Source organism: Xiphophorus hellerii, chromosome 9, assembly GCF_003331165.1.
Source record: "Xiphophorus hellerii strain 12219 chromosome 9, Xiphophorus_hellerii-4.1, whole genome shotgun sequence".
Taxonomy (NCBI): domain Eukaryota; kingdom Metazoa; phylum Chordata; class Actinopteri; order Cyprinodontiformes; family Poeciliidae; genus Xiphophorus; species Xiphophorus hellerii.
The window spans coordinates 6,067,877-6,083,640 of NC_045680.1; the positions used below are offsets into that span (position 1 = coordinate 6,067,877).

At 37.6% G+C, this 15,764-nt stretch overlaps 1 protein-coding gene across 3 annotated transcripts; it reads left to right on the forward strand.

Moving 5' to 3' along the window:
- The first annotated feature begins 6,269 nt into the window (after window positions 1–6,269).
- On the forward strand, window positions 6,270–13,939 carry ifi44g (interferon induced protein 44g). 3 transcript variants are annotated; one of them, XM_032572921.1, is made up of 8 exons: window positions 6,270–6,473; window positions 8,786–8,952; window positions 9,452–9,512; window positions 9,590–9,788; window positions 10,930–11,082; window positions 11,222–11,393; window positions 12,098–12,198; window positions 13,138–13,939. In XM_032572921.1, exons 1-8 carry the CDS (start codon window positions 6,418–6,420, stop codon window positions 13,327–13,329), a joined length of 1,101 nt encoding a protein of 366 aa, XP_032428812.1. In that variant the 5' UTR covers window positions 6,270–6,417; the 3' UTR covers window positions 13,330–13,939. The 3 variants fall into 3 exon arrangements, with proteins under 3 accessions (XP_032428812.1, XP_032428813.1, XP_032428814.1); XM_032572922.1 differs by having other exon boundaries at window positions 10,936–11,082; XM_032572923.1 differs by having other exon boundaries at window positions 9,461–9,512.
- The last annotated feature ends 1,825 nt before the right edge of the window (window positions 13,940–15,764 follow it).

Here is a 15,764-nt window from a genome sequence, read left to right on the forward strand (position 1 = left end):
CTTTATGTTCAACTCCTGATGATGTTGATGCTGATAATGATGCTGATAATTTTCCACCTGAAAGATTATATCACTTGGCTGAGAGTTTGTCTTGGCAGTTCTTTTCATGGGCTGAAGAGCTTCCCTTTCCACTATGACCCACAAGACTCTGAGTTTGGTTATTCGAGAACAGAAACAACAAACAAGCTAAAAGTTCTGCTTGAAAAGGTTGTCATGACTTTTAAGACCAAAGAAAACTATAAACAAGTAGGCTACATTACAATCAAGCATAGCAAAACCCATGAACCTGGGCTTTTGTGCACATGATGGAGGCAAAAAAGCTAGCTAGCAAGCTAGCAAAGGTACATTAGCATCTAGCTGCCAGTAGCCTAACAGAAGGCAATGAAGATATCTGCTTGACAGAAAAGTGTTGTGAGAATAAAAATTAGATTAAATAATAGAGGGTAGGAATTTTTTTTAGAAAATCTAGAAAATTAGAAAAACTTTTTTGCTATTGCAACATAGCAACAGCTGCTCATTGACTAACACAGTCAGGGGTTAGCAACCCTTCCATTCAAAGAGCAACTTCTGCCTCCACTGCTACAAAAATAAAACTAATTTCAAGTTGCAAAAACATTTTCTACCACCTGTAGACTGCAGATGTTTCATTATGAAGCCCAAATGAAACCAAAACTTGTTTCTATTTTCAAAATTAATTTTCTATTACAAACAAAAAAAAGGAAATTTGTTGTCCATTGTGAACATTTTATGCAGATTTTCTATAAGAACTTACAGAAAAACTCCTAAAATGATCATTTCTTCTTGTGTTCCCAGTCAAAATCCTTTCCTTTTTGGTTTTCTAAGAGCTACAGGTTGCAGATCATATTCTACCAACAGAAATTAAACCTCTGATGCAGAAAAACCTGCTCTTTTACTGCTGTCAGCTGTTGAACTGAGGGCCTCGAGCGCTCTGCGTGCTAACTAGACACGTGCCATTTGTCCAAACAGAGACGATAATAAATTTCCACCTGAGATATGCCTACAGTGACACACAAGGTGTTTCAGTGTAATTCACGGGTTGCAGTCTAAGTCATTGGGAAGAATACCCTGTCTCCTTAAGAAACATAAAAATGATTTACTGTCTCAACTCCACCTCACAATTTAAATGTTCCAACTGTAAGTAGGTTTGAGTAACATTCAAGAGACAAAACAACCCTCTGGGTTTGGGTCAGATGTCAGCTGAAAACAAACACTACTCTGACTAGATGTTGAATAACAATATGACGCACATTTACGATATTAACTAAATTATATGAGCTTTCAAAATGTATCCCCAGTGAGTGAAAGTTAAAATTCACCATGTAAGGAGAGACCACCTGTAGCCTGCAGTGTTATGTTTACTCGTATTCATTATTCAAGGGCCCGACGAGAGAACGGAGTACGTTTACTTGATGTTTTTACTGAGAGACATGGACCCAATATTCAGACTGTGTAATTTAATGGAAAATTCAGCAACGTTTTACACAACAACAAAACTTTTCCCCTCTCACATGACTTTTGGAGACACATTAAAGGGGTATAAATCCCTCCAAGCAATAAAAGTTGCAGAACAGCAAACAAGTTTGAGCCAAACAGACAGTCATGCTGATATCTGCAGAGGCCCTCAGGAAACGCTCCGACTCTGCTGCTTTATTCTGAGATTCATAAAACGTCAAACTTGTAGAAGAAGTTCCCCTTTGTGTGGTGTCAGCTGACGGGTAACGTCAGGCTGTTTGTTTTTTATGCTTACTTGAAGAAAATTAAATTGATATGAAACCGTGCAAACGTTTTGAGTCATCCCTCTTTGCGTGCAGGGAACCAGACACTTCTTCAGTCTGTCAAGGTTGATAAAAACAATAGTTAGGTTTTCAGAACATCTTTTTAAAGGGGATTTATCATACAAAATTCACATCTTACACATTTTTTATTCTTCCATTTGGGCGTCAATTGCTTCTAAAACAGATCCAGTAAGTTAATGTTTTGTGGCGTTTGGAAAACAAGCCATTTCAAAACCCCCCCCTATTGTTCGTTTATTCAAAGGCCAGGTCTGCACAGTTACCTAGCAACCCCAGCCGAGCTCAGTCCGTTACCTAGCAACCCAACTGAAGTTCCAGAATGCTTGGTCAGCATTTCCACTGGCAGATTATTTCACTTATAACAAGACGTTTTTCCAATGTTGTAAATGAAATAATCAGCCAATGCAAAGGAATTATTGACTTAAAACAAGCTTCTATTCCTAGCTGAAAAGCAACTTGTTAGTTTTGTCTTATTTCAAATGTATTGAGATATTTTCACTAGACACTAGACCTAAATCACCTTGTGATTCCCACCTTGTGGGATAATTGATAAATACTTAAATAATCAGATGAAAGAAGATCCACGTTTGTGGTTTTGCAGAGCCATAGCTTTAAAAAACCTGCAGAACTCCTGAAGTGAACTGCTTTGACGATTACAAGAAAGTGTCTGAGTCCAGTTCCTTGAAAGCAAAACTAAAAAAACAAACTGCCATCTTACCATTGATGAAAACAAACTCATAAAATGGGATGGATAACTTTTTATCTGAGTTTTGTTGAAATTTATGCTTAATTTTTACCTATGAATCTACTTCTTTGTTTGATTCCTTGGTCGTATACATCTGTTGCTCCTCTGGCTGTGAAGTAAACAGCATTAGAAAAGCAGCGTCTGTTTGTGAGTTGTTATTCTGAGAGCCCTACCCATGGCTCCGACCTGTTCCATCCAGATCTCCGCAGCGCTTTTATTTCCACCCTCGCTGCACTTCGGGTTACCGGGGCCGCTGGCAAGCTTTCAGTCAGACAGAGGGAGAACTTGAGTCAATGTGTGTCATCTAATGTGGCTGGTAGGGATGCAGTGTAGGGGTGAAGGTGTGTGGGGCGGGGGGAGAGGTTCTGCTTTTAAAACAGACTGCTGTGTCACACGGCTGCATAGCAGGGATGACTCCTTGTTTAGACCTTCACCCTCCTCCGCCTCCCCCTCCTCTTCCTCTCTCTCCATGGATATTGTTAGCGGCTGCTGAGTCAAAGCTGCCTAAACCGGCTGAACTCCTCAGATGATGAAGACGAGCTGCTGGAAACGTGTTAGCTATCAGCCGATCCCTGACACCCCTATGAAATTGAGAAATTACCAGAGTAAACAGGTAAACAGAGTGACCTTTGCCCTGATGGTTACGTAACAGCTGGCTGACATTTGGCAGCGAATTTCCTGGACTATTTTGTAATTTGGATCACACATTGACAGAACGTGGCCAGAGGGCCAAAAGCAGCCACTGGAACATCTCTGTTTCGATCTTAGTACCTTTAAATAAAACATCATCAAATAAGTAATTTAACCTAGGAGGGTCCAAAGGCCATTTGTGGAACTTGGAATAATTGACTAGGGGTCAGTGATATGGATTTAAACCGTGCAGGGGTGCCCAAAGTCGGTCCCAAAGTTGGTGGCACCAACAACCTTTTCAGCATGTCAATGTTCTACTTAGGCCTTGTAACGAGCCATCATTTGATCCAGGTGCGTTGAACCAGGGAGAGAACTAAAACAGGCAGGATGCCGGCCCTTGAGGACCGACTTTGGGCACCCCTGAAAGGGAAAACTTATACTTTACAAATTTTTGTGCTTCTATTTGAGTTTCTACTGCTTCTAAAAACAGCCCAAACTCTTAAAAAAAACACCAAAAGTTAGTATTTTTTTGAAAAATTAGCCATTTCTAAAACTTCTGAAATGTAACGTCACATTCCGGAGCGTCACCTAGCAACCACAGCGAAGCTCAGCCCATTACCTAGCAACCCCAGAATAGCCCAGCCCCTCACCTAGCAACCCAATTCATTTTCGACAGAACGCAAATGTGTAAATGTCTACGGTTTAATTTTGGGGGGCTTTTTTTCTTAATGAAAACATTAAAAACAAACAACCAGCTCCTCGTTGTGCCATTGAGAAAATTATTACATCAGCTAAAAAAAATCAACCCACATCAGAAACCTTAATGGTAAACATACTAGACTCTAAACTCAAAGCCACCTGAAGGATGAACATTACACACATTTATAAATACCTGAATTCAATGTTCAGGTTGCAGCTTGTTGAAATCATGGTCTTGTTATTGGCGCATTGGGGTGTTTGCGAAACAACCTCTTCCATCCACAGACAACAGGCTGCAGACGGTGCCTTCACATAATTGGCACTTGTACTAACTTAAAATGACACTGAGTCATGACCACAAGGATGAAGGCTGAATTTCAGTTTGAGGTGAGGGCCTTGAATGACAAAGCAGCTAAAAACTCAATGTTGACTTCTTTGAGGCTTTAGGAACAAAGATACAACCACCTTAGATTTGTATTTTACAAACAGGGTCTTGAAATACTTCTAAATGAAAGTTTGGGTTCTAGTTCATATCTGCTGACACAGCAAAAGCTCATCATGGCCTCAGTCTGGGGCAAACAAATCACAACAGTCAAGACTATAGAGATGACCCTGAAAAGGTTTTTCAGCCAATGGTACTTAGATTCAGCGTGGCTTGTTCCCAACCAGTCACCAGAGATGATAAAAAAAAAAGATAGAGACGATCACAACATGTGGGTCTTCCAAGATTTTAAAGACGTTACCAGAGCAAATCTGTTAATAGCTGGAGCTGAATAACAACCAAGGAATAATCATCAAATTTTTAGCATAAATAGTTTTTCTCCCCAAATTGAATAAATAATCTTAAAGTAGAGCATCTACCTGCTGCTAATTTGTTTATTTATAACACAGAGTTTATGTGGAATCTCTACCGTTAATTATAGCAGAGTACAAGTTTCATTTCATTTCATTGGCTGTTTTGGACGTTTATGTTTAATATATATTTTTAAACCATTAACATTTTAATGCCTGAAAACAATGTGAAAACCCAGCCTGAATGTTTGCAACCTGAACTATTTTGGAAACAAATAAGATTTGTGTAACTTTTTTCTTGTTTGTTTGTCTGTATTTTAAACTTAAGTCTTCTGGGTAGAAGCCTTCATTAAAACTCTTTTATCAAAGCATTTGGAAAATATTTCTGTGCAATACTCCAGCAAGAATACTGTAGGTGAAACTCCCCCATAAAAACTTAACACCACAAATAAAACATGTCCTGTTTGAAACTGAGGACTAATTTTATGAATCAGACCGAGCTTATAGGTGACATTAGTGAAGTTTCAGGACAAACACACACACTCACACACACAGTGAAAGTTTCTTTTCCAAGAAGTACCAGTCAGCACCAACATTACCAGATGGATATTCAGTACAGAATATCCTGAGGTTATTAAGAGCCGCTGATTGATGAAGGTCAGAGTGCAGCAGGGCGGACTGTAATGGAAGAAAGTTTCTCTTATTTGGTAGCAGGATCGTCCAGAAAAGAGTAAAAAAAAAAAAAAGCACAAGTACGGCCTCAAGTTGACCCCTGCTGTTAATCAGCAGGTAAAGATTGCTAGCTTCAAATTTGAGCCTGGAGCGCCCCCTAGCGGAAAGGAGTGATTAAAACATTCAAAGTTGTTTGCTTACTAAGTTTATAATTTGTAATGTGTTACTAAATTTTCACTAAGACTTGAGCATATTATTTTTGGTTTTCATGCAAAGAATACAAATGAAAGCGGAAGATAATGACAAATGTAAAAAATAAAATAAAAAAAAAGTTGTCTACATTAATTTCTTCTGACAACAATATTAGATCCAGGAAACTATTGACAAACTGGGATAAACGCAGCCTGCTCATCAAGTTTGTTGCCATAATAAGCATAAGGTGTGTAATGGGTTAATTCTCCTACCTCCTTGCCAGCGAGGTCGTATTAATTTCCCTGGTGAAGAGATGATATTTTTCTCCCAAAAGAAACCATCTTCTCGTTGGTTCCTAAAGCATAAGAGAAAGAGCTTAATTAAATATCAAAAATAAGCTGTACATAAGCGACACGCAGAAAAACCACGTGACAGCAACCGTAGGATCTCATTAAATTAAAAGTAATATAAAAATAATCGCCTGCTTTTGCCCTTCAGAGTTGTGCGCATGCGAGAAACTTCCGGATGTAAACAAAAACATGCAACAACATTCAACTTCCGTCTGACCGGAGAGGCCAGTAGTGGGACGATTTTATGCAAACTAATGCCGAATTAAAAGAATTGCACAAAAATTTCCGAATTTGCACAGAATCATAAACATAGAATCTCAAATAACTTATTTGGGCAATTTAAATAATAAAACTTCGATTTGGGGATGAGTTTCACTTTAAGAACTACCGTCTGTGTAAATGGATCACTTGTTCCACCTCTCAGCTGTGTGGGTTTATGAAATTCTCGGTTTCACTTTCTTTTCGTGGTAAAACGTCGCTGTGGAGAAATTAAAGTTTCGTCTGTCCACGCATCTGCTGCGCTATGTCACGTCTACTCGCAGAGGTCACTATGGAGAAAAAAAGCGAAGACAAACCCAGGTAACCAGAGTTTCTGTTGCAAGAAGCAAATGAATAATTTGATTTACTTGCTTTAAAATTTCTGCAGGACGCTTCTGCACTTTTGATCTTGGCTTGATCGGTTTCTGTAAAAGCTGGGTGTGGAAATGACAGCAGAAAAGATCCTTATAAACGATCTAGAATACGTTCGAAAAGTTAATTTATTTTCGTGATTCGATTAAAAAAGTGAAACTCAGATGTGTTCACTTATGAGTTTATGGCTTACAGAAACTTATAACAAAAACTGCAGTTTCTCAAACTATACAATGTAAAACCATTAGTCTTAATTAAGACACGTTATGTTGTAATTAACATAAACAGTCTTGGGAAGACTGTTGGCTTGACAGTTCCTCTTTAGCAGCAGCAGTTTGAGTCGCTGCTGCTAAAGAAGCTGGTTGTTCACAGAGTTCTGTGAACAATAATGGAAAATTGAGAGGAAGGAAACAGTGGAGCTTTGAGTTTTCATAAGCAACAAAGTCTATTTTAAGTGATGCATTTTAAGTACAACACTCTTTTTAATGAATAGAGAGCAAGTTTAAATTGTGTTAAAGTGATCATAACTGATTCTAGTTAAATGTATGCATGTGCCAACAGATATAAGCTCCACCAATCAAAATTTTATGCACTTTTGTTCACATTAAAGTATCGGGTCTCAAACTCCAGGCCTCGAGGGCCGCAGACCTACAGTTTTTAAATGTGCCACAGGTACAAAACACTGGAATGAAATGGCTTAATTACCTCCTCTTTGTGTAGATCATGTTCTCCAAGCCTTAATGACCTAGTTATTCTGTTCAGGTGTGGTGCAGCAGAGACACATCTAAAAGTTGCAGGACTGCGGCCCTCGGGGCCTGGAGTTTGAGACCCCTGAATATTGTAGCAATAGTTAACCTAAACAGAAGCAAATATGTAGTTAGCAGGAAGTCCTTAAACATAAAGAATAAGAAAACTTTGGTGGGAAGAAAAAACAGCAGGATGAGGAGACAACAAAGATACCCTGAAAGGAAAAATCTGGGAATAAACACAGCGAGAGTAAATTAGCAATGTGACACAGCTGTGTTCATTAGGTAAAAGGAAAAGCTTTCATAAACAAACCAGATATCAGACACGGCTGTAAACAGAGACAAGAACATATCAAATAAGGAGCTACGAAATACAAACCCATGGACAGCAGAAAAAGGTAGAATAAATTACAACAAAGCAAATGAACTTATTTCCTGAAGCATTTTAATATATTTTTGATCAAATCAAATTAGCAACGTCCTATTACTTCTTACTTCCCACACTCTAAATGTGACTGGGCTAAGTTAATATTTACAAAATAAATACTAGGAGCTTATTCATAAAAAGTGACTGTGTGTAGTTTGGTATGTAATGTTATAAAATTATAATTTATCAATTGAATTTTACTTTATGTATAAAGGCACAGCCTACTGCTTTTATCAGCTTAAATATATTTTATCAGTAAGGTAAACAATTTTGAATAATAAAATGTTACTGTATGATGGCGCCTTGATTTTACACTTCTGCCCCAGGAATTGTCCCACACAGACCTAATTAAATCCATTGTTTTTCCTTAAAGTTAAATTCCTTCAACATCCATTCAATTATATCAACTGTCACTTTGTTGCCATAGTTTATAATCAATCAAATAAATCCTATTTTACTTGTATAGTACAATTCAGCAACAAGGCATTTCAAAGTGCTTTACATTATACAAAATATAAAGCAGACAATTGTCACACTTTTCTAAATTCACATGGATACAAATTTGTGCATGGTTATAGGTTTTTCCAATAGGTACAAGATGACCAAAATTACAAAAATATAGAATAATAAAGGTGTCAATGCACAGCCTAAAACTTTTTTTACTAGTTAGGAAAAGCTAGTTATTTTTCATGTTGTTTTCTTGTCTCTCTCAGTTTATAAAATATAAAAAATGTTGAGTTCAGAGTACTTACTTTTGCTCTGAAGTTTGACATGTATTTTGTTAATCCTAGTAGGTCGGCAACATTGTGAGCCCAGTTCTATTCAGTAGCTTAATGTTTTGCTTCAATAAACCACAGCCACGTCTTTATGGCAGCTCCTTTTTAAATACCTTTGCAAATCATCGTACTTCCAATTCATACTTCATATTCCTACCTACTTAAAGGAGGGGGAATGGCATTTGTTCTCAAAAACACTGTTTTTGACAAAAGTTTGGGTTGAACTACTCAAGAAGTCTAGATTTTAGAAAAGGAAGAAATTTGTTGTTTTGTTTTTCAGTGCATAGTCTGACACATATTTTCTTTTATTAGTGTGGGTTTCTCGTTCGGACGTCCAATCAGCTCCTCCTCCTTTGTACCTCTAAGCAATCCTTCGCCTCCTGCTCTTACTTTGACCTCATCCAGCTTCACTATTTCCAGTCAGACACAAAATGACAGCACAAAAGAGAAAAAGAGGGAAAAACCTGTAGGAATCCCAGGTAAGCTACTAGCGGGCATATTAATTTCTTTAAAAATAATCTCTAACACTAAATTTACACATTTATGTTAAAATCAGTCACTGCTTTACTTTCTTGGGTTTTTATGTACAGTAAACACAACTCATACAAACCAAATATATGTGCTTTGGAAATAAACCCAAGTTATTTGCTAAAGCTTTTGAATAAATGTGCAGTTTTTGGTTTTTAATTTTCTTTGATTTAAAACCCACCCTGTATTTTTCAAAGTCAACTCAAAGTTTGAGAAAACAGTAAAGATAATAAAAAAAACATGATATTTAGCCCGTCTCAAGTTTGACAAAGCTAAAATAACACCTAAAGTACATTAAAGAAGCATTGTCATATCTTGACATGGTAATTTGTTTACACACTAACTTTTGCAGCTTTTCAAATATAAGAGGTTTTCCTATGTTTCCTTTTATGTATTTTTTCAGGGCAGCTATCATTGAACTGGTAGTTAATAATCTTTTAATTAATTAAGTTTTTACAGGATTTCAGGCAAAGCTGGAATCTCAGTGGAGAGATGTTCAGTGGACCGAAGAGTGAGTACATTTAGCCTCCATCTTCCAGCAAATGAATGTTGTTTCAATCTTCTGATCGTTTAATCTTTAAATTAAAGGCAAAAGAAAAGCCTGATGAAGGCTGTTAGCTCCTACAGACCCAGCTGTAAGGATGTGCCTCAGGCCCGGGTTCTCCTCCTCGGACCGGTTCGTTCTGGAAAGTCCAGTTTCATCAGTTCAGTCCAGTCTGTGTTTAATGGGAGAGTGACGAACCGTGCCATGGTGGGCTCCTCCTTCAACACCAGCTTCACTAAAAAGGTAACGGTTGACCTGCAGCGAACACATCCTCACGCCTGATGGACCGTTTGTTAATGTTGGTTGATGCGCACAGTCCTAATAAAATAGAAAATTAATCTTTTTAAAAAATTTAAACCATGGATCTTTTTGTCTACTTTAGTCGTGCTGTACTTTGTATTGCTCCATGACACGTTACACCTCCAAATTAAAAGTTTCTGCCTTAATTAGTCTCTTCCACCTCCCCAGTGTTTTGGTTCATTGTACAAGTGACATGTTGAAAATATTTTTTTAAAGGGGAGTTATTCTGGTAAATTAACATTTTGCTCATTTTTGTACTTCCATTTGGGTCTCAACTGTTTCTAAAAGCAACCCAAGCTCTTTGAAAAAAACATGCAGCTGCTTTTTGGGAATAAGTTGATATTTTCTTGGTGTCTGGAAAACTAGCCGGTTCAAAAACCTGAATGTAACATCACAAATCATCAGGCACTGCCCCGTTACTTAGCAACCCAAGCAAAGCCCAACCCGTCACCACCAACCCAAGCAGAGCTTCAGGACGTTTGTTCAGCTGGTTTTACCGCTGTATGGGCTGCACAATGGCTGCTGGAAAAGATGAGTGTTTTTGTTGTCAACTTACCATCCAAAAACCACCTGCTGCATTCTTGTTGGCTGTGCAGGAGGCTCCACTTCTGCTTTTCAAAGATGTACAGTTGTATAATTACATATCGGGTTGCAGCCATTTCAACATTGAGTTGGGGGGGCGTGGCCAGCAGCAGCTTATTTGGATTTAAAGTGACAGGAGGAGCTGTAAGAGCTCATTCTGAAAGAGCTCAAAATAGACAGAACTAAAATTTCAGAATCCAAGAATGGTTTTGTGGAAAAAAAAAGTGATGAACATGTACCGCATTGCTATCTTAACGTGTTCAAGGAAGAATAATGCAGTTACTTTAAACAAAGCAACCGGTTTTCTTTCTCCAGCCCACCACGCCCTGCTGTTCAACACTCGACTCTGCAGACTGAAGGCCTTTATTTCTCACTTCTTTTAATAAACAGTAGAAATTCAGATTTTTATTTTTTTTTAAATTTGTCCCTCCTCTCTCTTGTTGATAAGTTGATAAGTTTTGCTCATTAGCTTTACATAATTAACTTTGACCCATTTTGTCAGCTACAGTCCTTCAACATCCGTGGTCAGAAGGGGGAGGACAACACTGGGCTGGTGCTGTGTGACATCATGGGCCTCGGCGACGGAGAGACGACCGGGTTGACTCTACACGACATCCTGTCCGTGATTAAAGGCCAGGTTCCTGAAGGGCACAAGGTAGGAGGATTATATCTGATTATTTTAAATCTTCTGAACGCATATTCCTCACAGTCATGGGGGAAAACTCACTCTTTGTATATTCTTGCCATCACAGTTTAATGTTTGTAGCCTGATCTTTGAACTCGCCTGTCCTCAGTTCAGTCCGGATCAACCAGTTGGCACAGAAACGGCGGGGTACGTGAAGACGCCCAGCCTCAGGGACAGAATACACTGTGTGGCCTTCGTAGTGGACGCCTCGAAAATCTCATCCTACCACAAAGGCTTCAGCTCCACCTTCAAACAGCTGCGAGAGTTCATCAGCGAGCTAGGTGAGCAAACGCAGACAGACACACGGAGGCATAAATTATGTAAGTTAATCACTGTTTTGCATGTAGCTTTAACAGGTAAATGCTTTCTAGGTCTCATTTTCTGCAAGTTGAATCAAGGTACAAGAAATATACTTGATAGAAAGTTATAAAGTATTTCTAATCAAAGTGGTGGAGTCTAAGACTAAGAATATAATCATTATTAACAGATCTTTAGGACATTTTAAGCATTTTGGCTGTGTTGAAGGAATACAACTCAAATTAGATGTTTTTCCCCATCTCAGTTCTTAAAATAATCCTAAACTAACTCACACAGACTAGCTTTGTTCACTTATCTTAACACAAACTTATACATTAATTTCTGTTGAACATTTGGGGTTTTCTTTGTCCACCAGATGGCACTACTACAAAATGTCATAATTACATTTTCTGCAGAGGTTCCTCCCTACAGAAGTAGGGGGGTTTTCTACAGTAATGAAAATGATGTGGATTATGGCTATTTATTTTGGGAAAGAGTGTAGCAGTGTAAATATACTGATCTTTAAAGGCAGTTTTAAAAGATTTAAGGATGTCCTGTCCTTTTGACCGTTATAATGCGGAAAAAGACGATTGCATAATTTTATCAGTTCACAAGCATTTTTTCCCCCCAAAGTTAGGATTTTAAATTACCTTAAGGGTTATTTAATTATTTTTTTTGTTTGTTTTAGGGGTTCACCAGGTGGCTCTGCTGACCCACGTTGACCAAATTTGTCCAGAAACGGCCAAAGATGTGAGCAATGTTTACAAGAGCCTGAGTGTTCGAGAGACGGTGGGTGGAAATGCGTAATCTAAAGTCAGGTTTCATACTTTCTCTTAACTCATTGGTCCAAATGAGGCCCACATTTTTTGGATATTTATAAATATAAACAATAGGGCTGGACAAGAATCCATAGCAACATATATCATAATAAATTTGGATCAATATGATTAATCAATACTTTCATTGAACTCCGATCCAGAACTGCACAGCATTCTGGGAGAGTTGGACAAAAGTAGTAAAGATTAGCCGCACAAACTGTCAAGGCCAGCTAAGCAAGATAGATTACTGGCATCAACTAACTCTCACTCTTTGGTTACCTAGCAACAACTTGTTGAGTAATGTGGTTACCTAGCAACAAGCGGTTGAGTAACTGTTGAGCAACAGCAGTTTAGGGTTTTGCCACTGTGCCTCATAACTGCTTAAAAATAAATAATGGCTTAGAGTTAAAACTGTGAATAAAACAGAAAAGGTTGCACTGCCAGATTTTTATTGCATAGTAAGACTTTTTATTATTTCAGATATTTGAAACAGAACTCTAATTGATAATTATCTATCAACTGATATGAAATGCTTATATTGTGATTTTTTTTTTTCCAACTGTATAGTCCAGCCTCAATAAACAATATTAAAATATTGCAAAGTTATAGTAAATTTCTTTGGAGTTATTGGCTAGATTATGTATTAAACTTACAATGCATCAATTCATACCTGCTGATGTACAGGACTACCTATTAATGTATCGCAGTTTGCATTAGTAAAATTATTTTTTGTTCGAAGTTAGGGCACTAAGAGTGGCTCCAACACAGGGACCCACATTTTTCTATTTTATTTACTTTTTTATCCAATAAATAACAAAATTTGTTATTTATTGGATTTAAAAGTTTAATTTCAGACAACTTTTGTGTTTGCTTTAGTCTGGACTGAAATGTGCGAGTTGTGTGTTTGCAGATGAACAAAGCCGGAGCTCTTCTGGGCATGTCCACCTCCTACATCGTTCCAGTGAAGAACTACTCGTCAGAACTGGACCTGGACGTGAACACCGACGTCCTTCTGCTCAGTGCCGTGGACCACATCCTGCAGTACATCGACATGTTTTTTCAGGACTACGCTCCTCAGCACACGAGGCCAAAGTTACTCTGATGCTTGAGTTCTTCAAACATTATGTTTTCATTTAAATGTTTTTCATGTTTTTGAAAACTAATTGTAAGAAAAGTTGACTTGTAATAGTAATTTGCTGTTTTTAAGTCGAGTGCTTTTCCTCGCTAAATCAAGCACAATAATTGTCACTAGTTCTATTGACCAGACTGACTAACTTACCAGCAGGTAAAACAGTTTTGATTAAAAAAAAAAACAAGTTACCAGAAAACTTACTGTTTAGCAATAACTTGAACAGATTTCTATTTTGGTATCAGAAAGTTTCAACCTGGACAACAGTTCAGTAAATGTACTATGCCATTTCAGTTTGTATGAATTGTTACAATAAGTCTGGATTTGGTAGGATAAAAGCAAATCTGATACGAGGACTTAAGGGGAATAAACTCTGTAGGAATAAACTTTCAAGCAAGTTATCTTTTTTCCCCAAACTTTAACAGCTAACTGAGCGAACTAATTGTTTTGTGTTGTCTGTTAAACAACTTTTAAAATTGCATAACTGTTTGAATAATTTTGTGAATGATGATGTGTGGCATATGCCAAAACCAGTTGTGGTCTGAATTTCAGCTTTAATAAAGAGTACTGATTTCAATTTCAATGACTTTGCTCCTATGTTCAATTTTTTTTCTTCCTGAAATGCTTTAGGTGAATAAATTCATCTTGGGGCGAAGTAATGCTGTTACAGCATAATTAATCACACTCTGTGATTTTATTCAATCCACGGGGAAATATATTTATCTTTTGGAGTTTCTCACAGAGCAGATCAGGCTGGATTGTGTTCAAAGCACTGGAGAAATCCCATCCTCTCCTCAGAAACATGCAGCCAGAATTTGTGCCTCAGCTCCAGTAATTAATGTACTGTTGCCCCCAAACCTGATCATTTAAGATCTATTGACTTATATTTGCATAAATTAATCAAAAATAAAGAAAAACATATTTCAGAAAGCTTCATGGTACATTTTAATGAGAAATTTATGAATAAACATATCTTTAAAATATGGATCAAAAGACAGAATCTATGGAAAGTGAAGAGTTTTAAATGGACACATTTAAATAATTATTTCATAAGCTATTGTCATTTTGCACTCTTCCCTCTCCTTAAAAGGCAGGACATTTGGAGTAGCAGATTAGAATTAAGTTTTGAAAATGTGCATTTTTCTAAGAACAATCCAGTATACTCCTAATATAGATTTAGGCATAAAACACAAAAAATATATAAAAACTATAATAGGAATTTTTTTCCACTGTTTCTCTAAATTATTCTAAAACTGTATTAGATAATGTACATTTTTGAAACTTCAAAATATTTTCTCCAGTCCTACATTATAAAACAAATATAAAATGTTATTGTTTCTCTAAGTTACTATAAAACTATATTAGGGATAGACCACGGATAAAATATATAGTGCAATTAACATGAGTTTTATTAAAGGTTCAGATTTTTAAATTGTATTTTTTTTTTCTTTTTGCAATTGGGCTGGTTTTACCGGTTTTACTTTGAGTTTGGACTGAAAGCTGTCAAATCTGGTAACTGCCGAACGGCGCCATGTTTTTTTTTTATGAGCTCGTTATGAGCGTGAGGCGCATGCGCCATGCTGGATAGAAATATGACGCAGTTTCGATGTCAGCGTTTTAAAAGACCTGGTTAGCGCCAGGCCGCACGGAGACACAAAACCAGCGTTCTGATATTCATCCACCCTGGAACCTGGATTTAAAAATGGCCTTTTCCGATCTCCCAAGACGCCGATTCCGCGTGGACGCCCAGCCTGAAAGACTAAAAACTTTCATTTGCGGATTCACCTGAAATCGTCTCCGTGTTGATTGGACCTACTAGTCTGGCGCCTAAACACACCTGCTGAGAATCAGGTGGAGTGGGCGAGTAGGCCGCGGGACCGCCATGTTTGAAGTCGCTGCGTTTGTAACTTGGTAAGTTATTTCTTCGGAATCCTTATTCGAAGTTGTTTGTTTTGTCCTTGATTATGTGGACAAATTAAGTCCATAATTAAGATTATGATTAAGTTACGGAAGCCATTTCTTTGTGTGTTTGAACAGAGCAGCAGAGGACCGACCATGGCGTCTCAGCGGTGATTTGTTTGGCTGCTGACGAGGAGTGGAAGAGTAGGCCGCGGGACCGCCATGTTTGAAATCGCTGCGTTTGTTACAAGGTGAGTTATATTGCAGAAACCTCTATTGAAGTTGTTTGTTTTGTCCCTGTTTAAAACCCTCTTATGGCCATAATTGTAACTGAGCCGCCTGGTATTTTTTATTTTTATTTTATGGCTGTAAAATTCTCAAACGTGCACTGAGAGTCTGTATTTCTGCTTTTTTTTTCCCATAACAACCTCAGCTTTCAGTATCTGATAGTTGTTTAACATTTTTATTAAAAGTTGTGAACAGTTTAAAGAGGAAAAAAATAAGAATTG